This window comes from Protopterus annectens, chromosome 1.part0 (genome assembly GCF_019279795.1).
Source record: "Protopterus annectens isolate FY-2018-M chromosome 1.part0, PAN1.0, whole genome shotgun sequence".
Taxonomy (NCBI): domain Eukaryota; kingdom Metazoa; phylum Chordata; order Ceratodontiformes; family Protopteridae; genus Protopterus; species Protopterus annectens.
Window position 1 is genome coordinate 159475834 of NC_056725.1, and position 25662 is coordinate 159501495.

Below are 25662 nucleotides of genomic sequence, written 5' to 3' on the forward strand. Positions count from 1 at the left end.
CCTGGCAACTGTTGATGGATAAATGGGTGCAGGGGATTATATACAGAGGTTACCAAATTCCCCCAATCACAACCGCCAAAATCCCAGAAAAAACTCCCAGATGTGCCACCCAGTCTCAGGGAGGCAGCAGTTTATAAAGTCAAAGACTGCTAAACAAAAGAGTCATCCAAAAAGTCCCACAAGACCAGAAAGGATCCGGATTTTACTAAAGACTCTTTTTAGTGCCCAAGAAAACAGAGGACTGGAGACCCATCTTGGATCTCAGCCAACTCAACAAGGTAGTTTAACAAACCAAATTCCAGATGGTCACGGTTCAATCAATACTTCCCTTCTTGGAAAAAGAAGAATGTATGTGCTCTATCGACCTCCAAGATGCTTTTTACCACATAAAGATGGAAAGGAGCTCCAGGAGGTTTTTGCACACCTGGCTGGGAACCAAGTCATTTCCAATTCAGAGCAGTGCCCTTTGGACTCACCACAGCCCCCAGGGTGTGTATCAAATGCATGGTAGTGGTAGCAGATCATCTAAGACTGCAAAAGTTTTGTGTATTTCCATATCTCGACGACTGGCTCCTCACTGCTACCACCAGGCATCAAATAGACTAGGCGAGGGATTACACCATACATCTCTGTACATCTCTAGGGATAACTATACATTTCGAAAAGTCCACTCTTCAACCCACTCAACATCTGGAATTCATTGGAGCTCACGGGAATTGCATCTCTCCCTCCAGACAAACTACAACGTATAAAATCCTAGGTCACTCAATTACTACGCAACAAGGTTCCAGCAAGGTTAGTTCTTCAAACATTAGGTTCCATGGCAGCAGCAATCACCCTAGTTTCCTTGGTGAGGTACCACATGCGGATATTGTAATGGCTATTAGCATCCCAATGGTCTCTCATACATCGACCAGTGTCTCAGCCAATTCTGATTAGCGAGCGCTGCAAACATAACCTAATGTGGTGGCTACACTCAAACCAGATTCTCTTCTGGCGTCCATTCATTCTTCCCCAGCCCTAAGCCACAGTGACCACGGATGATTCCTAGACATGGGGGGGGCATTATCTGGGAAGGACAGTCCAAGGCACGTGGTCCCAACTGGAGGCCAACTTGCACTTCAATGTACTAGGGATGAGGGCAGTGCTGTTAGCCTTGCAAGCATTCCAGGATGTCCTCCCTCTAGGAACAATAGCAATTCAGACAACATTGTCAGTAGTCTGGTGCATAAACAAGGAAGAACCAAATCTTACCCGGTGTGCCAAGAAGCACTCAAAGCTTGGCAATTGGTGATATCTTCCAATTGCTTTCTCACAGCAACGCACATTCCAGGGAGCTCCAATGCGATAGCGGACAAATTGAGCAAAACTATTCTGTTGCCTCATGAGTGGTCTCTCAACCGAACAGTGGCGAACAACATTTTTCACCACTGGGGCCCACCTTGCTGCAATCTCTGCCTCTCCCCTAAACAAGTGCAGAAGTTACTTTACCCAAATCCCCCCTCAAGAGGAGTCACCCACAGATGCTCTTCTCCACTAGTGGCCTCCCGGTCTATTCTATGCTTTCCCCCAATTCCTTTCCTTTCACACTTCCTGAAAAAAGGAGGAGATGCTCTTTAAGTGAATATTTGAAGCTTTTTATGGTTTTTAGATTTTTGAAATCTGTGGGCAGGCAGTTCCAGGTAGAAGATCCTAGTCTACAGAAGGCTGCCTCACGTACAGAAGTTTAAACAGAGGGCATACTACAGAGAAACTACTGCCCTTTGTACTTCGGAGTACATAAGAGAGGTGGGGTTCCATTAGAAATCTCGAACATTCAAAAGTTCGAGCCTCAAATGGTAGACACCATATGAGCAAACTTTTGAAAGCTTGCAAGTTTCAATGGAGATTGCTATAGGGAATATTTCCCTTTACTTCAATGTAGTGTGATTTCAGAGTTGGTATATTTAAGTAGAGGGGAGGGCAGGGAGGCTTGCCTCCCTGCCTGGAGCATTCAGGTACGTTTTATTTTTTTATTTTTATTAATTTTTTATTATTTGTTTGAAGTTTTACAATTTGCTCATATGGTGTCAATCATATGAGAGTTGAAGTTTTAAATCTTCGAGCATATAATATAGACACCATAAGGGTGGTTTTGTAAAGGTATTTCACTCCTAAATGGGGGCACTGATCATGTTTTAGCACCTTGTAAATTGGAGTACTTAAAAGAAAAGTGGTCGTATGAAGCACTGAAAGCCGTTTAGAATTTTTTTTATCAAATTAGAATAGTATATGTGGGGGGTCTGTTAATAGAATGAATCTGCAGACTTTATTCTTAGATGTCTGTATTCTGTGAGTATTGTGGGAATATTTAATGAGAAAAGAAAGGCCATATTCAACGTTGGGTATTAAAATATTTTTAGCAATGACCATGTGAGCAGTGGGTAAAAGAAGGTGACTGAATAGTTTTAATTGAACAAGGACTGTAATTACAAAATCTGTATGTGTGACAAAGGAGAGAGCAGTGTCGAGTTTCAGGCCTAGGTACCTCGGTTCATTAACATTAGACATGTTCTCACTAAAATCTGTTAAGAGAATAGGAGGAAGAGTGGGTAATTTCTTGACAGAGGCAAACAGCATGACATTTGTTTTCTTATCATCCATAATCAACTGATGCTGACGTGTCCAATGTTAGGGGGACTGAAGTCTAGCTAGCTGGGCGCTAAGCCTACATCAGAGGGAATGTGAGTAACACCCAAAAGGAACCAGCACTAGAGCCCACAGTCAAGCCAATGTTGTTGTTGTATGCTAAGAATGCAAGAGGTCAAGGCCAGGCCCCTTAGAAACAGTGTAGAACTGCAGGCACATTCATTATCCCGGCCAATGTCAGAGGGGCCATTATAAGAAAAAAAGAAGTTATGTACTCACCATAACGTTCCATCTGAGTAGTTCTACTTCATTTGTCTTCAACCTGTGGGTATCGGATCCGTAATGGATCCGAGCTGGCAACTTCACAAGCATCTGCTCAGAGCTCCAAGCTCCTCCTCCTACCCATAATACACCACCACTACCTTCCAACCCTCAGATCAAGTTTGCTGCACCCTACACTAGCAACCCGAAAAAGCCAGTTATGAACGCTGTTCATATTGTAAGGCCAGGGGGAAGGTGGAAGGGACGGTTGAAGACAAATGGAGTAGAACTACTCAGATGGAACCTTGCAGCGAGGACATAACTTCTTTATCTGAAGTAGTTTACTTCATTTGATCTTCAACCTGTGAGACAGAGTACCCAGCTACTATACACCTGGGTGGCCCTCATGGAAGGATATTCCAGAGCACTGCGGAACCAAAGGATACTCTCCTTCGAGAAACCAAATCCAGTTTATAGTGAGAAATAAAAGTATGAGATGAGGACCAAGTAGCCACAGAACAAATGTCATCTAAGGATACTCTCGACCAAAAAGCCGCAGAAGTAGCCATGGACCTTGTCGAGTGAGCTCTAACCTGACTTGGAGGAGACAAACCTTTATCCTTGTAGATCTGAAGGATACATAGAGAGATCCACCTGGCAATGGTCACCTTGGAAATAGGTTTACCCAAAAAAGGTTTAGAAAAGGACACAGACAACTGGTCAGATTTACAAAAAGTTTTTGTCTTGTGCAAACAGAACCATAACCGTCTACGAACATCCAACAAATGCAACTTGTATTCAATTTTGTTTGTAAAATTTGGAAAGAAAACAGGTAAATTGATAGTTTTATTGATATTAACCTCAAATGCTACTTTTGGGAGAAAAGAAGGACTGGTGCGAAGAGAAACTCTGTCCTTATGGAAAACCACGTATGGAACCTTGACAGACAACGCTTGAAGTTCAGAAACACTCCTAGCCAAGGTGATATCCACTAGGAAGGCTGTCTTCCAAGACAAAAACTTAAGATCTGTGGTTGCTGCAGGTTAAAAGGAGGGGCAACCAATGCTTGTAGTACCATAGTAAGGTCCCATGGGGGAATGGGATCTTTGACCGGTGGACGTATGAGGAAGGTACCTTTGATAAGAGTTTTGCACAATCTGGAAGAGGCCAAAGAAGCAGAGTTCTCACCAATGTGAAAATGAGAAATGACGGCTAATTGAACTTTGACCATAGACGAGCTAGCCCCTTGTTGAAAAATACTTGCCAGAAAGTCAAGGATAGCCGGAATGGGAGCCATGAAAAGATCTAAACTCCTTTGAGAGGCCCAAAAGGAAAAACGCTTCCATTTGCTGCAATAAACCTTTCTAGTGGACGACTTATGAGCTGCCACTAGAATAGACCTGACGGAAGACAATCCGGGAGGTCTAGCAAAAGGGAACTGGAGCAGCCAAGCAGTGAGCTTCAGACTGTCCAGATTCAAATGAGTGACCTTCGAGGGGTGAGAAATGAGATCCTGAATGGGATACAAGATCCAAGGAGGAGCTAGAAGATGAGACCAAAGGAAGGGAAACCATACTTGATGAGGCCAAAAAGGGGCAATGAGGATCACTTTGCTCCCCAGTCGACAAGCCTTCTGTAGGAATTTCGGAATAAGGGGTACAGGGGGATAAGCATAAAGAAATCCGGGAGGCCAATCATGGAGTACAGCATCTCTAGGGGATTCCTCCGGCAGGGGTTTCAGAGCGAAAAACTTGCTGCACTTCGCATTGGAAGGAGATGCAAAGAGATCGCAGCATGGCCGACCCCACACTAGAAAGATCTGCTCAGCTACTGAAGGATTCAAAGATACTCGTAAGGCATCAGAATAGTCCGGCTTAGTTTGTCCGCCAGAATGTTGGACCATCTTGGAATATGCGTTGCTACCAGAAAACGACTGGTGGAGATCGCTCATTCCCAAATTCTCATGGCCTCACGATAAAGGTGATAAGATCTGGTCCCTCCCTGTTTGTTGATATACCAGACCACAGACATGTTTGTCTGACTGGATTGCAATGGTTCCCAGAGGTAGAAAGGCATGAAGGGCCTGCAACGATGAAAGGACCGCTCCCATCTCCAGAACGTTTATATGCAAACTGGTCTCTATTGGAGACCACATGCACTTGGACTGTCCTTCCCGAACAATGCCCCCCCCCCAGCTGGGAGGCGTCTGTGGTCACTGTGGCTTGGGCAGGGGCTGGAACAAAGGGTCATCCATCCAAGATTTCCGAAGACTGCATCCACCATAGAAGGGACGACCTGCAGACTTTGATTATGTACATCAGGTGCGACAACAGAAGATCCAAAGACCATTGCACCACCAGTGTCCACTGCAGTACTCGCATATGAAAGCGAGCGCATGGTAGAAGTGTTATGGTCATTGCCATAGAACCTAGGGCCCTTAAAACCAATTCTGCTGAGGGAAGATGAGATCGGTAAATGAAAGCAACATGCATCCTTAAATTTCAAACTCTCTCAGAGTTCAGGAAAACTTTTGTCTATAACTTGTCTATACATGCTCCTATATATTCTATAACCTGGACAGGGTTAAGAAGACATTTGGCTGTGTTGATTGTAATCACTAGATAGTGGGCAAGACATAGGAAATAGTCTCTGGTCTGACAAAGTAGATGCCTGGTGGGAGCAGTAAGGTGCCAATCGTCCAGGTAAGGGTAGACCTGAATTCCCTGAAGACTCAGGTGAGCCGCTACTACTGCCATCACTTTGGTGAACATCCTGGTGGCTGTGGTGAGACTAAAGGGTAGGGCTCGAAACTGATAATGATTGGCTCCTAGCCAGAAGCAGATAAACCTCTTGGAGCTTCTGTGCATCTTTATGTGATAGTAGACGTCCTGGAGGTCAAACGAGCACATCCAGTCGCTCTTTTGCAGGTATGGCAGGATGGACTGTAAGGTGACTACCCGGAACTTCTCTTTGGCAACTGATCGGTTCAGAGTAGACAAGTCCAGAATGCACCTTAAGTTCCCTGTCTTTTTTGGCACCAAAAAGAACCTGGAGTGTCGGATCCAAGGGTGTGGAGCTTTTTCCGTTGGCTCTGACCTTGTCGGGTCACAGACACCTCCTCGGAGCTCTGTCTACTTCTGGCCTGGCTCCGATTCTCACGTCAGATCTGGGGAGAGCGGTTCCCTTAATGGCGTCCCAAGAAGCTCGCTCGGTGTTTGATGTTGTGAAAAGGGTTCTCTCCAATGACTCAAGACCCCTGACTGTATCTTTGGAACTCTGCCCCAACATGCTCCAGGCAGCTGCCAGCATTGAGGAAACAGGTACTGTCGGCGCCAACCCACTGACTAGGGGAACTCTTAGATCCATGTACTCTGAAACCGGGGGGATGGATCAGGGAAGGGGATATAGGTGTTAAAAAATGAAGCAAGCTCCCCCCTCCAGAGGGAGAGATGGCCAGCAAGACTCCCATCTGAATTTGTGCACGAATAAATCTTTGCATCATTTTTTTTACATGTCAACTTCTGAGATACTGCAGGTAGACCGCGACGAAGTCACAGACTCCGACCTGGCAGTTTGAAGAACCAAAGCTCTAGATGGTGGCCTTGTCTCCTCCAGCTCCGGAGAAAATCTAGGAGATTGGAGCAGAGAGGAGTCATGTCGGTGCCTAGACTGAATTTTGGTGGGAGGCCTGGTCGGAGCCGAAAGGTCCGGGGACCTCTTTCTTTTGTCCGTCCTATGCTCTCTCTCCTTCGCTCTGCCCTTTCCATGCTTCCCTTCCACAGGCTTAGAGGCAGGAGGATGAGTCTCAGCCTGGGAGGGGAGAGAAGTAAGGACATGAGTAGAAGGAGAGGCGTTCACAGCAGTGGCTGTGACCGAAGCAGAAGTGGTGGCGGACACCTCCATAGAAGGGAGAAGGCCCTTCATAATAAGTTTAGCCCTATGATCCTTAAGTGCTCACGGGTTAAAACCTGCAAAAATATTGCAGTCCGTAGATAGTGAGCAGCACCCAAGCAAAGAACACAGAGTGTGGCCGTCAGCGGGCGACAGTTTGTGGCCACACTCAATGCATCTCTTAAAAACATGGTTAGGGAGGTCAGCCATACTAATCCCTGAAACAAAAAAGGGATTTCTAGAAGACGCACTCCACTCGCCACACACTCAGACAAGCACACAAAGGACTGAGGGGGGAGGGGAAAAGTCTACCAACTACAAAAACTACCTGAAAACTAAAGAAAAGTACCTACATTCGATGCACCAGCGAGGGGGAGGAAGGGAGGAAACCTACACTACCAGCACACACTAAACACTAAGAAATACCTCAAAAAAACCTACTCACAACCTGGAGCTCAAGAATCACGATGCGTTGGAAGCCATGACAAATGAGATCTGAGGGTTGGAAGGCAGTGGTGGTGTATTATGGCTAGGGGGAAGAGCTTGGAGCTCGGAGCAGATGCTTGTGAAGTTGCCGGCTCAGATCCATGACGGATCCGATACCCACAGGTTGAAAATCAAATGAAGTAAACTACTTCAGACTGCAAGTTCACCAGTTTGCGTTCTAGCACCTAAACTGGAGAACCCATTAAATCACTGGACCGGTTAGCAAAATGAGCAATCACATCTGAGCCTTTGTTTCTCTTAAACTGAGTGGTGGGAAAAAATAATGGAGTTTGTGCTGAATGGCGTTAAGCTGTGCATAACCCAAAACAGGAAAAGCAGGAGACCTCTGGACTGTGTGTGTGTGTGTGTGTGTGTGTGTGTGTGTGTGTGTGTGTGTGTGTGTGTGTGTGTGTGTCTGTGTGTTGGGGGGACTAAAAGCTCCATAGGCTAGAGGTGTGCACTGATAAAGACACCATCAACTTCAAAGGATAAGAAGCAGAAGAAAATCCTTTATCCAAGTATACCAGACACCAATACCTAATGGGAGTACAGAACTGATTCTCTCTAACTTAACACATTTAATTTTAGTGGCTGACTGCTCAACAGACGTTGCAAACTTGACTAACAGAAGCTTATTAAAAAAATGTAATAAACTTAGATGAACATAGTTTGAAGAGTAGAAAGAAACAACTGTTTGTCCAGATCAACAACAGAACCTACAAGGAAAAAAACTTCCTTAATCTGATGTTTTAAGGGAAAGTACAGAACTGCTTTTTCCACCCCTTTAAGGTCAATTCATTAAACTTGCTAGAAATAGTTTGGATTAATGTTTAGTATCTAAACAATAAATGCTTTTTGTGACTGGTACAATAAGTGATTATTGAAAATATGAGGTGGTCAGGATGGAAAAAAATGGCCAAAGCGCTACACTCATAAGAAAAGTTACAGTCCACAAAGGATGAAAATACTCTAAAAGCAGGAAGATAAACAAAAAACTAAAACAAAGCCTCCAGATTTCAAAATAAAAAGGAACCAAACAAAATGTCAAACATCAACAACCTACATTCACAATCAGAAGAGAATAGTTAAATGTCCAAAAAAATTGTAGGTCTCTGGGAACCCATTTAAGATCCAGCTGAATATATTTAGTAGGAGAAAGAAACTGGAGAGGGAGGAGAGAGATGTAGGGGATCATGAGTAAGAGAAGTGGAAGAGTAATCTGGAAAGGTTTTATCACCTGAGTAGGGCATGCACAGAGTGCCCGAGTCCTGAAAGTCAAAAGTTTCCTCATCAGATGTTTACATTCAGATATGCTCACTAAAGTCAGAGGTCTGGGATGGGACAAATCTTCTATACCCTTTGAGCTAAGATGGGACATAAGCAGAACCTCCAATATTGTTCTGAAAGGCAGAACGTCATTGTAGCACCACTGAATAGTACAGTACAGGTCTGCTCCAAGCGATCTGCACAGATGGCTTAGTGGATAAACACAGCCTTTTCTGAGAAAGAATTAAACAGCTCAAAGACATGGCTGTGACCACCCTGAGAAGCCACTTTACTTTTGAAACTGTTCTGTAAGTCAGGGCAATTTCTGAGAAACATGCAGATTCCTTAGCCAAATACCTGAATCACAGCATCAGTACAATCAGAAATACAGCAAGCTATGGGGTACCTCACAGTGGCAGCTATGGAGAGAGAGTTGCACAGACTGAGTACTGAAAGCTTCACCAGGATGTAATCCTTTTAGGAAGGGCTGCAATCTTGACAGATGAAACAAGATGCCTGACAGACCTAAGCTACAGCGAAGCAGAGAAAAAAACGCTATTACCTACTCTGTTCAAGGCCCCATATTCCTAATCATACTGCCAAGATGCTATGGTTTCTCAAACCAATGCTGTACTGAAAAGATCACGCAAGAGTGTCTTCTAGGAATATGCATCACAACCTCACTCAAGTCTGGAGAAGGTTTTATAGAGAGTACAAACCATCTTGGAATGAAAGAAGCAAATCCCAAGTGCTTCTTGGCTGTGTATACAGCATCCCTTGATAGCACACCCCATACCAGAAATGACTCAAAGCTTCTCATCCACTAACACTTCTGAAGGAAGAAATTAATTCATGCATCTCATATTACATTTCATGAACTTGTGGATCTTTCCGAAAGAAAAGACTTCTCATCTGGTCTCACTGTCCTCATCTCTCTTCGAAATACGGGTCTCTTGGTCATCTGAGCCTTGACAGAAAAAAAAGGAGGAAGGAGAACACTACCCCCTCAGCTCAAGTTTGCATGTCCTTGAACATGTTTGACTTTTAGGGTGTCACACGTGAAACAGACATGCATCAGGTGTCAAGCAAAGGGCAACAGTGCACAAAGTTGTGCCAAGTTGTCAAGGGGATAGGAGAGATCTGCATAAAAGACTTGTACCCTTAAAACAAGGCTCTTCCAAATATCAGACTATTGACAAAGGCCTAATCTATAAGCCTTGGCATCAGATGACCCAAGTGGACCTCACTATGAGCCATTAATTTCTACAGCATCATGGAGAGGGCTGGGAAGAAAAACAAACTCTGTTCTGGTTGCTTCCACTAAGCTCCTGCTGGAAGATAATGACAGCTCCAAACATGCATGTTGTTCACAGACATGCTATGTCTATTTAAATAGGGAACGAGCAATGCTAATACCAGACATGCTATGTCTATTTAAATAGGGAACGAGCAGTGCTAATACCAGACATGCTATGTCTATTTAAATAGGGAACGAGCAGTGCTAATACCAGACATGCGATGTCTATTTAAATAGGGAACGAGCAGTGCTAATACCAGACATGCGATGTCTATTTAAATAGGGAACGAGCAGTGCTAATACCAGACATGCGATGTCTATTTAAATAGGGAACGAGCAGTGCTAATACCAGACATGCTGTGTCTATTTAAATAGGGAACGAGCAGTGCTAATACCAGACATGCTATGTCTATTTAAATAGGGAACGAGCAGTGCTAATACCAGACATGCGATGTCTATTTAAACAGGGAACTAGCAGTGCTAATACCAGACATGCTATGTCTATTTAAATAGGGAACGAGCAGTGCTAATACCAGACATGCTATGTCTATTTAAATAGGGAACGAGCAGTGCTAATACCAGACATGCTGTGTCTATTTAAATAGGGAACGAGCAGTGCTAATACCAGACATGCTGTGTCTATTTAAATAGGGAACGAGCAGTGCTAATACCAGATATGCTGTGTCTATTTAAATAGGGAACGAGCAGTGCTAATACCAGACATGCTATGTCTATTTAAATAGGGAATGAGCAGTGCTAATACCAGACATGCTATGTCTATTTAAATAGGGAACGAGCAATGCTAATACCAGACATGCTATGTCTATTTAAATAGGGAACGAGCAGTGCTAATACCAGACATGCTATGTCTATTTAAATAGGGAACGAGCAGTGCTAATACCAGGCATGCTATGTCTATTTAAATAGGGAACGAGCAATGCTAATACCAGACATGCTATGTCTATTTAAATAGGGAACGAGCAGTGCTAATACCAGACATGTGATGTCTATTTAAATAGGGAACGAGCAGTGCTAATACCAGACATGCGATGTCTATTTAAATAGGGAACGAGCAGTGCTAATACCAGACATGCTATGTCTATTTAAATAGGGAACGAGCAGTGCTAATACCAGACATGCTGTGTCTATTTAAATAGGGAACGAGCAGTGCTAATACCAGACATGCTATGTCTATTTAAATAGGAAACGAGCAGTGCTAATACCAGACATGCTATGTCTATTTAAATAGGGAACGAGCAGTGCTAATACCAGACATGCGATGTCTATTTAAATAGGAAACGAGCAGTGCTAATACCAGACATGCTATGTCTATTTAAATAGGGAACGAGCAAAGCTAATACCAGACATGCTATGTCTATTTAAATAGGGAACGAGCAGTGCTAATACCAGACATGCTATGTCTATTTAAATAGGGAACGAGCAGTGCTAATACCAGACATGCGATGTCTATTTAAATAGGGAACGAGCAGTGCTAATACCAGACATGCTATGTCTATTTAAATAGGGAACGAGCAGTGCTAATACCAGACATGCTGTGTCTATTTAAATAGGGAACGAGCAGTGCTAATACCAGACATGCGATGTCTATTTAAATAGGGAACGAGCAGTGCTAATACCAGACATGCGATGTCTATTTAAATAGGGAACGAGCAGTGCTAATACCAGACATGCTATGTCTATTTAAATAGGGAACGAGCAGTGCTAATACCAGACATGCGATGTCTATTTAAATAGGGAACGAGCAGTGCTAATACCAGACATGCTATGTGTATTTAAATAGGGAACGAGCAGTGCTAATACCAGACATGCTGTGTCTATTTAAATAGGGAACGAGCAGTGCTAATACCAGACATGCTATGTCTATTTAAATAGGGAACGAGCAGTGCTAATACCAGACATGCTATGTCTATTTAAATAGGGAACGAGCAGTGCTAATACCAGACATGCTATGTCTATTTAAATAGGGAACGAGCAGTGCTAATACTCCAAGGTGTACTCCATTAAGAATGCTGCTGGGAAATGCATCTGTCAGCTGAAAAAAAGGAAGCAAGTCTTAAAGTTGACTGCCTGACAGTTAGGGTGAGGAAGCAACAAAGAGGTATTGTGAATCTATATTAGAGATTAACTTAACTTCAGAAGGATTTGATTGCTGTATGCCTTCAAGTTCCTCAGTCTTCTGAACATCTAGCACAGGCCAAAGGCTTTGAGAGGAACCTTAACTGCTAATGTCTATTCTGCACAACCCAACTGCTGACATTATTCAAAAAAGAAGGCCAAGAGCTTTTTCACTTGCATATTCAGATAGTGGGTTTGAACCACTGGCAAGTATGAGAGTGCTTTCCACGTCATGCTTCTCACGTAAGCAATAAAGACAATGCAAGTGTAGTCTGTTCCCTACAGCTTGGCAAATCTACTAACACTTGATAACTTTGTCTCAGGCACTGACTGTGGGTACATTTAAGGGTCAGGAAAGAAATGGCAGGCTCACGGACTAAGGGAAATCCTAGTGTAGCACATGATATAGTGTCATTGGAGGGATCACTTCTCCATATGCTTGAGCATCTCCAGTGGAAAAATAAAAACATAACTAGAATAAAAGCAAAACAAAATTACAATTGTATGCTACCAAAAAAACCCTTGGCTACCCCAGGTTCATTTCTCTTTTTATCTCATCCATATTTCTGTCCCTTATAGAAACTCTATTCTTAGTCTCAAAATACAGCTGTATTACTCTGCATCAGTCTGGAGAGATGTACTAAAGTAAGGCCCTACTCATTTCTCTTTGCAACACCCTAAGAGCAAATAGTTATATTAAAAAAAAGACTCATTTACAGCACAACAATACCAAAAACCACTCAGCAAAAATTATCTTTATTTTCAGATTACTAATTTTTTTATCCAACCACCATACTCCTTACAACCAACAGCACTGTTGAACACTAACTGGATAGAATATTAAAGTCAATTCATTATCAAGCTAGAATATTAATATTAACTAGGACTATCACTGATGTACTTATTTATTTTTATTTATAAAATAAAATAAAAATAAATAAAAGATAAATAAAGTCAATTTGTTATCAAGCTAGAATATTAACTAGGACTATCAATGATCTACTTTCATTCTGCACTGCTACTTTCTTCATTCTAAAATAAGACAATAGGAACACTTGCATCTCTTTTAAAATGAAAAGTAGTTTGAGCAAAAAGATGTTACAGATATTTACAATCCAGACGACTTCTTTGGAGCCAGACATCCTACTGGATTTACTTTTTTTTTTTTTTATGTTTTCCACTGTCTCTCATGTTTTTTTTTTTGCTTAAAGCCTTACTAATTAGGGGATTCACATTTTCTGCAATCACTTTATTATACCCCAGCATCTATTCTAAGGTAGTGGAAAGAGTCAATGTATATAATTTGAAAAGATGAACCAATGAATGGGGAAACAGTCAACTGACCGACACTTCTAAAGTAGTAAGAACTGAAAACAGCAACTGCCAACGCTAGCACATCAGCACAAGAAGGATGTTGGGACATATGCATGATGATATTCAATTACTAGCAAATCTGTCATGATCACGAACAAAAGGGCAGTTTATGATTTCTATTTCCAGAGAAATGAGGTCAAACAAATGAGGGCACAGATGACTGGATAGACATGGGAAGATGTACATAGAAAGCTGGCAACTGTGAAGTTTGTGTTAGCAGTACCAGTATGCAAGGGTGGGTCATGAAATAACTGTAGACCCAAACAGGGCAGGACCCCATCTATAAGAGTTTCCAGCTACTTACCATCAGCTGCTCTCTTACAGAAAGGGTTTGAAAATATTTTTCAAAATCAATTACCAGTGGAGGCCTGGCACAGTAGAAGTCTCTGGTAAGATATTGGACAAAGGGAATACTAGACTCTGAAAGGCAAGGTAAGAAGCACCCATTTGGAGATGCAGGGACTGGATTAAGACTCCACACATGCTATGGAAGAATAAGGTCCAACAAATGACTACAATTATCCTTCTGGATAGATAGTGTCATCTGGGATCTACTACCATTTGATTTCAAGTGTTGGGATCATGGACAAGTAGACAGACTACAGCAGCCAAAGCCAACTTACTCAGATAGAAGAGATGCAATGCAGATTTGTACTGGGCAGTACCTCTTGATGTGGACCAGGCGTACGTAAATCAACAGAAGCCACAAATGAGGATACTTGAGGCAGCATGGCAGCAAATGGAAGCATGTGTAAGGTGTATGTAAACACCTTAGGCATGCCAGATGTAGGAGAGCTATCTGAAATGCAAGATGGATAGGGACACTAAGTGTACCCAAATCCAAGCATGGAATGAAAGCTGTGATCTCATCAAAAGTCTGGGGGAGTATCTGGAAAGTACGGCTTAGTATTACTTTCTTTTTTTAATTTGTTAACCAGGCCTTTTTTTAAAACAAAACGTGGGACAAAAGGACAAGGCTATAAAATACGCAGTTAATATTTGGTATGTAAATTTGGAACCTTTTAACATGAAGAATGGCCAAATACAGCTATTGTTTAACATACAAAACATGACAATCTTACAATGACAAGAAAATTAAATATAGGACTACTTTACATAAAATGATGCTTGTGTTTAGAACAATGCTTCTATAATGAAATAATCATACAAGGTTCAGCAATTTATTTTCTTACAAGGTATGACTGAGTGGAAATGCACCCAACAGTCAACATTCTCATTAGAGCAATATGCAGCTTACAACTATGTCCTGCAGAAAAAGCAGAAGACTTGCAGGCCAGGACACCTGATCCCTTGTCTATCTCATGACAACTATCAGACAGGTGACCCATTTAAGCTTCCTTTAAATGATGCTCTTTATAACCCCAGTCTAACTCTGCAAGGCAATGGATCACGAGGAAATGTCACACTTTGGCTGACAATGGAGAGTGCCACTGTTAAATTGTGGGCATCTACAGTAAATGGAAACGAGGTGTAAACTTCCAAGGCAAAGCTGACAACTGTGGTTCTGCTTTCATACCTCCTAACATGAACATTTAGTACGTTGGATATACAAGACTTATTTTAAACAAATACAGGCAGCTTCCAGTTATGTCTATTAAGAAAAGACAGATGCTGTGAGCAACAAGAAAATTGCAGACACCAGTTGGGGATCACCAATTCACTTAAGACAACAGCATGACTTTCTCAAAGACATGTGCATACACACACAGACAGACACCCTATAATACTGGATTCCTAGCATAAAAGATGCATGATCCCTCTCGGCTAGTACCATTTCTGAAACACCATTGCCTGACATCTATGATCTAAACAGATATATTGCAAAAGGTAATCACTTACACTGCTATATATATTTCTTTGCAACATATTAGCTTGATTACTGTTTTTGGCCACATTCCACATACGAATGGTGTTATCTGAAGAGCAGGTCAGAAAAGATCCTTCAGGCAAATAGCGTTCATTTTCTTCCACCTCAGGAAACATCTAGAGCGACAAAATACGACATTTAAAATAACAGTCAACAGAACTACATTTTTCTATCCTGTATGAGGAAAAGCAAACACCATGCCTAAAAGAAAAAACTTCAACTTCCATCTCAAATATAAAGCAAGAGAGTTTAAAAAAAAATTAATAAAACACAAAAGTAATAAAATATGTTTTAGAGATTAAGGCTGTATGTACACTAATTATCACATAAATCTAACCTAATTATCACATAAATCTAACCTAATTATTTTTTCACTAGTTAGCATTTGTACTGTTTTTATTTTACCTTTTCTTGAATGTTTTGGTTATCTACTGTAAACATATGACAAGTCAACTAAATGTGCAAACTAAAACTAGCTTAGAAAACCATACTATACTTTTCTCACATAAAATAATCAAAGCATCAAAAGAAATGAAGGCATTATATTTTTATTTTGGCTATTGCTAAAGTAAAATTTAACTGAATAGTAACCGTTTTAAAAACTGGCATGAAATGTTATACATTTTTCAAGTACAGAGTATGTCATCTGTCTCTTCATATACAGCCTAATAGGTAATTTTAACAAATTCTGGGCTACTATGCTATACCAGCATTCAATAAGCAAATCCCACCCACAGAGTTTAAAACAAAGTAAACGTAAGTGAGGTAATCAATCAGTACAGCATATCTTTAAAACAAGCTTCTGTATATATCTAAAGGAAATAAATCAACAGATCCTAGGACTTACTTAATAAAGTGTCTAAATTAATACTAGGGATACCCATGTGATGCCCGTGCACTGGCCCAGTAATCAATGAGCCTCAATCCTCACCACTTAGCACCAGCGAGGGGTGTCCACATTGGGAGGATAACAAGTACACACACAGTAAAGTACAATTTCCCTTAACAGCACACAGAGATCACAGTCAGTCTGTGGCTGGTTTCTCCCTTTCTCTCCAGATCTCCAGTAAGACTCCCCACTGGCACACCTATAGAGTTCAGATCTCAGCCGAGTGGTCAAGCCAAAATCTCCAGCACCCTCTCTGTCCAACCAGTGCTTTCTGTCCCTGCCCAAGTAGCTGACACACACACTGAGATTTGAATTATATACAAACACACAGACACTCCTGAGGAAGGTTGACACAGGTTCTCCAGCTATGCCCCCTTCTGCCCAGACTATATGGTAGTACCACCTGCCACCAACCACCCTTATCAGCTACTATAAAGGCCCCTACCAAAGGGCGTCCAATTCTACTGTGCAATGTTACTGTTATCAAATTGGTAAGTGTGACAGACTTGAAGGCTACTTGAGTGGCCTATACAGTATCACCAAATACATGCAAGAACTTTAAGAGCTTAAATTATCTCTACACAAAACAGCCACAGTTAAAAGATTTAAATATATATAATAATAAATAATAAAAACACAAGACAATACTTATTAACTCAACACAATGACATTAGAGAGTTCAGAAATCACAGGAAATACTTTAAAACAACATTGTAGGACAGTTTGACATACATATAGAAAACATCTACACTACTCTGAGCATATTTCTATCCATCTCTAAGAGAAATCACTGTTCTAACTAACCTACTTACAGAGCACGGCACAGTGATGGTAAGTTGATGTTTACAGGTCTAGAAAAATACAAAATGCCATATTTTCTTTCTGAGATAGCCCTTAAATTGATAATGCACATTACTGCCAAGTCATTTCAGATTACATCATTCTCGTCACTTCTCTGACTTGGTTCCCAGGCTAACAGAACTCAAAATTTAACATTTCTTTTGATCTGCACCTGCCAGGAAGCCACAGCTATAAAAGACACTTTACATGTGAAACCTAGTAATTAACTCTGTCTTAGGACAATAGAAGAATTTCCAGCTGCAGATATCCTGTCTTCGAACATCACACAAAGCTGTAAAATTCTTTACTTATCAGCTTTCTTCCAGCAGGGTGCACTGTGGTTACATTTTTGAAACTTAGCACATAACACAGTTTTCTTACATTTGTGAAACCAGCCTGTGGATCATATTAATATTTACAATAACATAGAATTATTTAAAAAATTCTATCTGGCTGGGCTGGTATCCCCTCAGTTTTTCACAACCCATCACACATCATTAAGTCTGGCAATTTTAAGTCAAATAAAAGGGGCTCTAGCTGTCTTGTTTTTATTTCTCTCCCGCGCGTAAAACAATATTAACATTCTATTTACACAAACATGTGAGCCATCAAACATTGTTTGTTGATCATAACTTTTTCACAGTGCATTTCTTAACCAGTGCAACCTACTAATGAACTATTTATTAAATTGCATTACTTAACTGCCTACTGGTAAAGTTAAACTTGACATAACTAGACTAGATAAATGTACACCTACTTTGAGTATGTGGTGTCTAGGTCCATACGGGGGAGGGGAGCTATACACCTTTTATGTGCAACAATGAAAGACTCTACCTATATAACTAACCATGTCATGCTACCTGTAAAATTAAACAAAGGCATCCATTTCTTTGACAAGTCCATTTTAAATATGTGCCAACTTTGACAATAACTTTTCCAATTCCCAAAATATTTGACTATCTTCTGCTTTCTAATATCTAGTGACAAGTCTCTTGGTCAACAGCATTATTAATTTAACAGCTGTTTATGAAAAGGAATTATACATCCTGCATATATAGCCCTAAAAAGAGGGCTCTATACACAAACATATCCAACCAAAACATACATACTATCAGCTATTCTAAGTTTGGTATAAACTTGTCTGAATCCATTCCCAAAACATGCAACTGACTTCAATGCTCAATTTTTTCACATCTCCAAAACATTACAGAGACATCAGGGAATAACATCTGAAGTTTAAATGAGTTACAGAAATACAGGTACAAGCGCTGCCAGCAGAATGTAAAATCACCTGGCCTTTGTAGCATCTCTCAATATTAAACAAGCTTTCTTTCATATGCCCAGGTGAGCACATACTCATAGGTTCATAGGTTGGTACTAGGCTATCAGCCCTAGGGCCTATACAAGCCTAGCAATAACAATTCCCTGGCTATTTCTCCCCACACTATTTACTTCCCTGGACCCCTGTCTAGCAGGGCGACTGACGTGATCCCCGGGGTGAATTTCCTTTCTCCCATCCAATCATCAAGGTTCCTTTTGAAGAGGACCAAAGAGGCACTCTGCTTGACATGTATGGGCAATCTATTCCAGAGTCTGGGGAGTCTCTGGGTCAGGAACCTATCCCTCCAGCATGTTTTGTTTATTGTGATGACAAGGTTTAGATCCCTGGAGCGTGTGGCTCTGAGGGATTGGGATTTCTTTAAGTGTAGCATGTCCAACAGCTCTGGGTTTGACATGGCCTTGTATGTTAAGCAAAGATCGCCTCTGAGTAGACGATATGCGACAGAGTATAGGTGGAGTTTTTTAAGGCAGTCAGCGTAGGGCATCTGCTTTAGGCCTGTGATTCTTTTAGTGAAATATTTCTGCGGCCTTTCCAGTTGTTGCAGATGTCTTGAGAGGTACATACCAAACGGGGCATTGTATTCTATAATGGGTCTAATGAGGGATGAGTACAGTGGGACAATGACCTCCTTTTTTCTGGATGAAAAGCCCTTAGTGATGAGGTGTGCCACATAGAAGGATTTCCTGACTGTTGTGGCGATGTGGTTATCGAAGGTGAGACCACTGTCCACCTGTGTCCCTAAGTCTCTTATCAAACTTTTGGTGTTTAGTGTACTGCCACCTATATGGTAATTCACGGATACATGTTTTTTCCCAAAGGGGATAACTATACATTTCTTGGCATTGAGCTTGAGCCCATGGCTCTGGCACCAAGCATCTGTTTCTGTAAGGCCCTTTTGTAGAGTATCCACATCATTTGGGGATTCAATAATGGCTCCCAGTTTGCAGTCATCTGCAAACTTTGTTATCCAGAGTCCCTTAGTGTTGGCCTGTACTTCAGAGAAGTAGATGCCAAACAAGAGCGGTATGTCCCATTTCAATCTCACTTTGTCCGTAGATTTTCCAACAAAATGTTATATATCTCACTAATACAATTACCTGCTTATGCTTTCTGCTGTTACATCTTGTGACGTCCCCACTCTGGGCCAATAATCAAGGAGCCTGAATCATCACACTGACACTGGTGAGAGATGTTCACTTGGAACAAAAATATATACATACAGTATTTCCAGATGCAGCTCTCTGCACCAAGCACAATGTACTAAGAGCATGCATGGAATGCACTTGGTCTGGAGGCTGGGATTCCCTCTCTCTCCAGGCCCCCCAATAAGCCTCCCCACTGGCACAGCTGTAGAGTTATGTCCTCAGCAGAGTGTCCAAGCCTTGTTCCAAGCAGCTGACACACACACACATTCAATATATGGGTATGTAGGAGGATGAGTCAAGTAATGATATGGGTGTGTAGGAGGATGATTCAAGTAATGATATGGGTATGTAGAAGGATGGCAACATCTCATCTTTACCCGCCATATGTAACATGGAAATGACAGCTACCTTCCAAAATCAGACTATATGTACCTTGGAAGACACTGTTTTTAAGCAAAAGTCAGAGGTGCATCAGTTGATTCCACTCCCTATCAGTGGCGGCTGGTGACTTCAAATTAAAGGGGGGGGGGGGCTGCAGGAGACAGCTGAATGGGTGGAGCCAATGGGAAGGGGTGTGGCCAACAGAAAGGGGTGGGGCTATGTTCAAAACCACAACAACTGGAACTTTAATTAAATACGCTGCCCTGGGTGCCAAACCATCATTACGAAGTCCAATCAAGACAAAATGAAGTGTAGAAGAAAAAAAATATTTCAATGCATTGGCTACTTGACAACTTACGTAACCTCTTGATGGAAACACAAAGGTTGTGATGCATGAAAAAATTAATTACTTTTTAAATACATTACTGGAATGCCAGTCAGAATCAAGTATAAAAAAAAATCAAGCAGCACTCAACTGAAACTACTTCTCCTTGCACTGCAGTTCTAATTATAATTTATATTCAGCTTTATAAAATTACCAAGTAACATGCTGAAAGTAGCAATCTCTGTGTGATACCCCCACTTGTGAAAATGTTTCTTATCCAAAAAAGACCTGCTGCCTGACAACAACTATCTACTTGTTTCATGGGGAAGACATGATCAATGTAAAAAATGAACAGCAAACAAGAAACAAGCTCAAGATAAACTGCTTAAAGGATTACTGTGCAAGTTATGGACTATATAGATTGGCATTCTGTTTAGTTTACGGGTAAAGCCTGCAAAGATGACTGCAAGTCTCTAACAAATGTAATGGGCTTCTGAAAATACTGTAATGCTGTCCTTTATTACAAATACTGTCATATGCATTTCAATACCCAAGCCTTATACGTTACCTAGTTATGTAAATATTCTCTGCATGGCAACAACGAAAAGGCTTTCAATGCTGGTAATTCTTTAACAGTATGCTTATTAAAGCTTACTTGCATCTTACAATCTCCGACAAGCTTATCTGATGGTCATTAAATCATTGCTACTTAAACATAGAGCAAGAGGGCACTGCGACAGCGTGCATTTTCTGAATAATAAGAAGCATAAATCAACAGTATAAAAATATGACAGAAAACCAGAGCATTCTGCAAAATCAAGGACAGATGAAAAGCCATGGTCGTACCTTGGATGGGGGAATACTCTGCACACTTACACTGCATAACTGCTCCTTGCCTTGCTTGGACACATCCAGAGCCACTACAATGGGGACTGGGGTGCAACAAGTATGTCACAATTTGAAATGTCTCTGGCTGACAGTGATGGCTCTGACACTCATACCTCACAGCAAGAAATCTGGACAAAGCCATACACAGAAGTGGGACACAGGCCCAAAAATAAGGACAGTTTTTAAATATTGCTCTTATAAACTTAGAAAGTAGTAGGTCTTGCATTAGTATGAATTTTCTGAAGGGTATGAAATCTGAAACTCAAATGTCTGCCATTATTTTCTAACTTCAATCTTTAATGATTTGCCACTAATTTGCCAGAAAACCATAATTTTATGAAAAACAGACCAAAAATGTGATGCAAAAATATTAAATTGCCACACAATACAGCTGGGAACCTGTCAAAGAAGGGACACCTTTTTAATATTAGTACTGTTAACTTGAGCAGCTGACAAAATAAGAACATCTACATGCATTTCTGAAATAAAAGTAATCTAGAACTCTGATCATTACAGCTATTTATAATTGTAAACCCTCCACATTTTCTTCCAAAATTGCCATTTTGCAGAGGGATTATTAGGGGGAGAGCAACATTTTGAGCCAAAATTGGGGACAGTTGAGAGGTTTGGATATTCCTAATTCTATAAAGTGATTTATTTGCATGTACCTCTCAACCTCTTAATGCAGGAAATCTGGACAGGGCCAAATATATTGGGGGAAACATACAAACAGTACAAAAATTGATCTTGTATAAACTTAAGACAGTTAATAGAATAACAGGTCTTGCTATAGCACACATTTTTCTGAAGGTTATGACATCTGAAACTCAATGTCTGTCATTTAGTGACTTCATCCTTAAATAACTTGCCAGAAAACCACAAATTGTATGAGGAACAAACCAAAAATAAGAAACAAAAATCTATTCATTCTGCAAAAATCTTGACAGTTGAGAGGCATAGTTTCAACTGGGGCAGTCTATGAGTTTGCTGCCCCCCCATCATAAAATCATGGTCGAATGGAGCGTCCCCCCTGCAGCCATTCCAGTGTCCCATTCCTTGGTTATTTCTCCCCATTTACCATAAACACTGTAATGTGCATCCTGCTTTCCTTCTGCGATGATTTGGATTTCATTTGAACGTTTTATTTTACATTTTACAGCACAAACCTTAATAGACATCTGCTAAACAAAGCAATGCAGTCTCAAAATGAAAATAGACTTAGCATTAAAACTTCTCTGCCCTTGAAACTCACATTCATTGAAACAGCACTGAAAGCCACATTCAAAGAAAATACATTTTGCCAGTGGCAGATAAAGATTAACTTTGGGCTGTTTTCAAAATCATAGGCCCCTTGAACATACACGTGCTCTTTGATACACCTTCCTGTATTAAATTATATTCCTTGTACAATACAGTACAGTTGTTAGAGGGCATTTTAAATTTATTGTTTTGAACATTTTTCCAGTAAACAACAAAACAAAATGCATGCACCATTAATGACAAAACTGCCCAATTCAGAACATTTCCATCATAAAAACTTATACTCAAACTTGTACAGTCCACCAGTATTAGTAAATATGTACACTCTGAAATAAAAGTCATCTAAATAATTCCACATTAAAGAAATCTGCAACTAATGAAGAGGCTGCTGATAGCAAACAATTTTATATGTCATTGTTTCATCTACAAATAAAGTGCCTGCTGCCCTTGAGGAATAAATTGCCTAAGTTGCATTAAAAAATGATAAGCTAGTAATATCGCAATAGGGAATGGATGGCAAACTGATAACAGGTTCATAGTTACTAGGTATCTTCGCCAAAAAGGACTGCAGCATCCATCCCCTTTACAACACAGTACAGTATCAGCAATGCATCTCCCTACTGTGGGAGTAGAACCCACAGCCTTCTGCATCAAAAGCAAGTACACTACCTGTTGTGCTATTAACAATGCAAGCAGACTCAGCATAAGCAGTAGTAAAATAGAAGTTATGTTCTTACCATAACGTTCCATGTTAGTTGTCTTCTTCTCGCCTTCTTCTTGCTGGATGGGTTCGGAGCCGACCTCGGCTCCGACTCGGCCACTCTAAAGCTCGAGAGTTGGTTCCACCGGCTCGAGGCTCCCCTTATATCCCACAATGCTAGGCGAGAGTTACCTCAGATCTCGTTTGTAAGCTAACCCCAGCTTATGATAGTAACAGTATAAACAGAATAACTATAACAGAGTCCACCTCTAACAACAGGTAGAAGAAGGGTGACCTACATCCTGAAACAAGAAATATGCATAATAGCATATGGCTAAGAAAGAGGTGGTAGAAAGAGAGGTCACGATCACAACTCCTCTAGGTCTGTCCAGGCCAGGTGAATGGAGGGTGAGACGCAAGCGAGAAGAAGACAACTAACATGGAACGTTATGGTAAGAACATAACTTCTATATGTTAAGTTGTCTATCTCGCCTTCATTCTTGCTGGATGGGACCGCGTCCCTAGCACCTTGTCCCGGGTGGCCTAACGGAACAGACTCCTGAGAACAGTGGAACCAAAATTAGCTCTATGCCTAGAAGCTAAATCCAACTTATAATGGGAAATAAAAGTGTGGGGAGTAGCCCAAGTAGCCGCTGCACAAATGGTGTCAATAGGCAGTCTGTCTTGGAAGGCTAGAGAAGTAGCCAAAGCTCTGGTGGAATGGGCTTTAGGTTTATTAGGCAGTTGTTGGTGTCTAATCTCATAAACAAGGGTAATCAGAGATGTTAGCCATCTGGATAAAGATACCTTTGAAACTGGAAGTCCCTTTCTGCTTTCCGCATAGGAGACAAACAGCTGATCAGATTTTCTGAATAGTTTCGTCCTGTCCAAGTAGTACCTTAATTGACGATGAACATCCAGGTAGTGTAATTTTTGTTCAGACCTATTTGAATACTCCGCGAAAAAGACAGGGAGGTCAATGCATTGGTTTAGATTTGATGTTGAACCCACCTTAGGCACAACGGACGGGTTAGTTCAGAGGAAACTCTGTCCTTATGAAACACAAGGTAAGGAGAACGACAACTGAGTGCTTGAAGTTCTGAAATTCTTCTAGCTGATGTGATAGCCACCAGAAAGAGAGTTTTCCATGATAATAACTTTAAGGAACATGAAGCTGCAGGTTCGAAGGGGAAAGAATCAAAGAAGCAAGAACTAAATTTAGGTCCCAAGGAGAAGGAGGATTTCTTACAGGAGGTCTGAGAAGAAAAACTCCTTTCAAAAAGGCTTTGCAGAGTTTGTGGGACATTAGGCAGATTCAGAAATACCCACATGGAAATTAGAAATAGCTGCCAATTGAACCTTAAGAGTAGATGGAGATGAGCCTGCATGGAAGAGTTCAGCAAGAAAATCGAGGACTAGTTGGATGGAAGCGTGAAAGGATCTCGTCCTTTCCTTGTGCCCAATATGAAAATCGTTTCCACTTACTCAAATAAATCTTTCGAGTGGAAGATTTATGGGAAGCTATCAAAATATCTCTAACAGAGTGAGATAATTGAGGAAGCCTGGCTACGGTTGGAAGTGGAGGAACCAAGCAGTGAGGTTCAGAGAGGGGAGGGAGCGATGAAACTGACCCGACTGATGGATCAAAAGATCTGGAACTAGGTCCAGATTCCACGGTCGCCCAAAAGAAATTGATGTAGAAAGGGGAACCACACTTGTCGAGGCCAGTAAGGAGCAATGAGGATCAATGAGGCCTTCTGAGCGATAGCTTTCTGTATTACTTGAGAGATCAGTGGGAAAGGAGGAAATGCATACAGAAGTCCCCGGGCCAAACTTGGACTAGGCCGTCCCTGCTGGGTTGGCCTGGTAAAGGGAATAGAGTGAAGTACTCTCTGCACTTGCTGTTTTGGGGAGTAGCAAAAGATCGCAGCAAGGCTGACCCCACTTGAGAAATATCTCTCTCACTACAGAGTCTTTCAGAGACCACTCGTGAGGCATGAGTATAGCTCTGCTCAACTTGTCCGCAATGTGATTGAACTTCCGGGATGTGCGTTGCTATCAGAAAACGCTGAGAAGAAATCGCCCATTGCCACAGTCTGAGTGCTTCTCGACACAGGGGTATGATCTGGTTCCGCCTTGTTTGTTGATGTACCACACTACAGACATATTGTCTGTCTGGATTGCAATCGCTCCCAAGGGAAGAGAGTCTTGAAGGGCTTGCCACGCTAAAAGCACTGCTCTCCTCTCCAGAACATTTATGTGCAAGTGGCATTCGCTTGGTTGCCATGTGCCCTGCACTGTCCTGCCCTGATAATGCCCCCACCCGATCAGGGAGGCATCCGTTGTCAGAGTAGCAACCGGAGGAGGTGGAACAAATGGTCTCCCCAACAGGAGCTGGGGGGAAGACATCCACCACATGAGATGCTTTTTGCACGCGTGATCATAATGGTGTGAGACATTGGAAGTTCCTGGTATGACCATTGAGAGAAAGTCATCCACTGAAGGATCCGCATGTGGTATCTGGCCAATGGGAGGAGAGGTATGGCCGCTGCCATGATTCCCAACACTTTTAGAACTAACCTGGCCTTGGCTCTGTTGTTGTTGAGAAGAAGAGACACCAATTTTTGAATGTCTGATATCCTTTGGTTCGTTAGTGTTGCAGACA

The 25662-nt window shown here is 41.5% G+C and overlaps 1 protein-coding gene across 1 annotated transcript in view; it reads right to left on the reverse strand.

Moving 5' to 3' along the window:
* The window catches only part of LOC122787719 (WD repeat-containing protein 62-like), a 1689893-nt gene that overhangs the window by 1199912 nt on the left and 464319 nt on the right, over nt 1-25662 (reverse strand). Inside the window, exon 8 of the mRNA XM_044054617.1 lies at nt 15200-15343. Within this exon, the coding sequence (XP_043910552.1) occupies nt 15200-15343 (144 nt within the window). The remainder of the gene's footprint in view (nt 1-15199; nt 15344-25662) is intronic.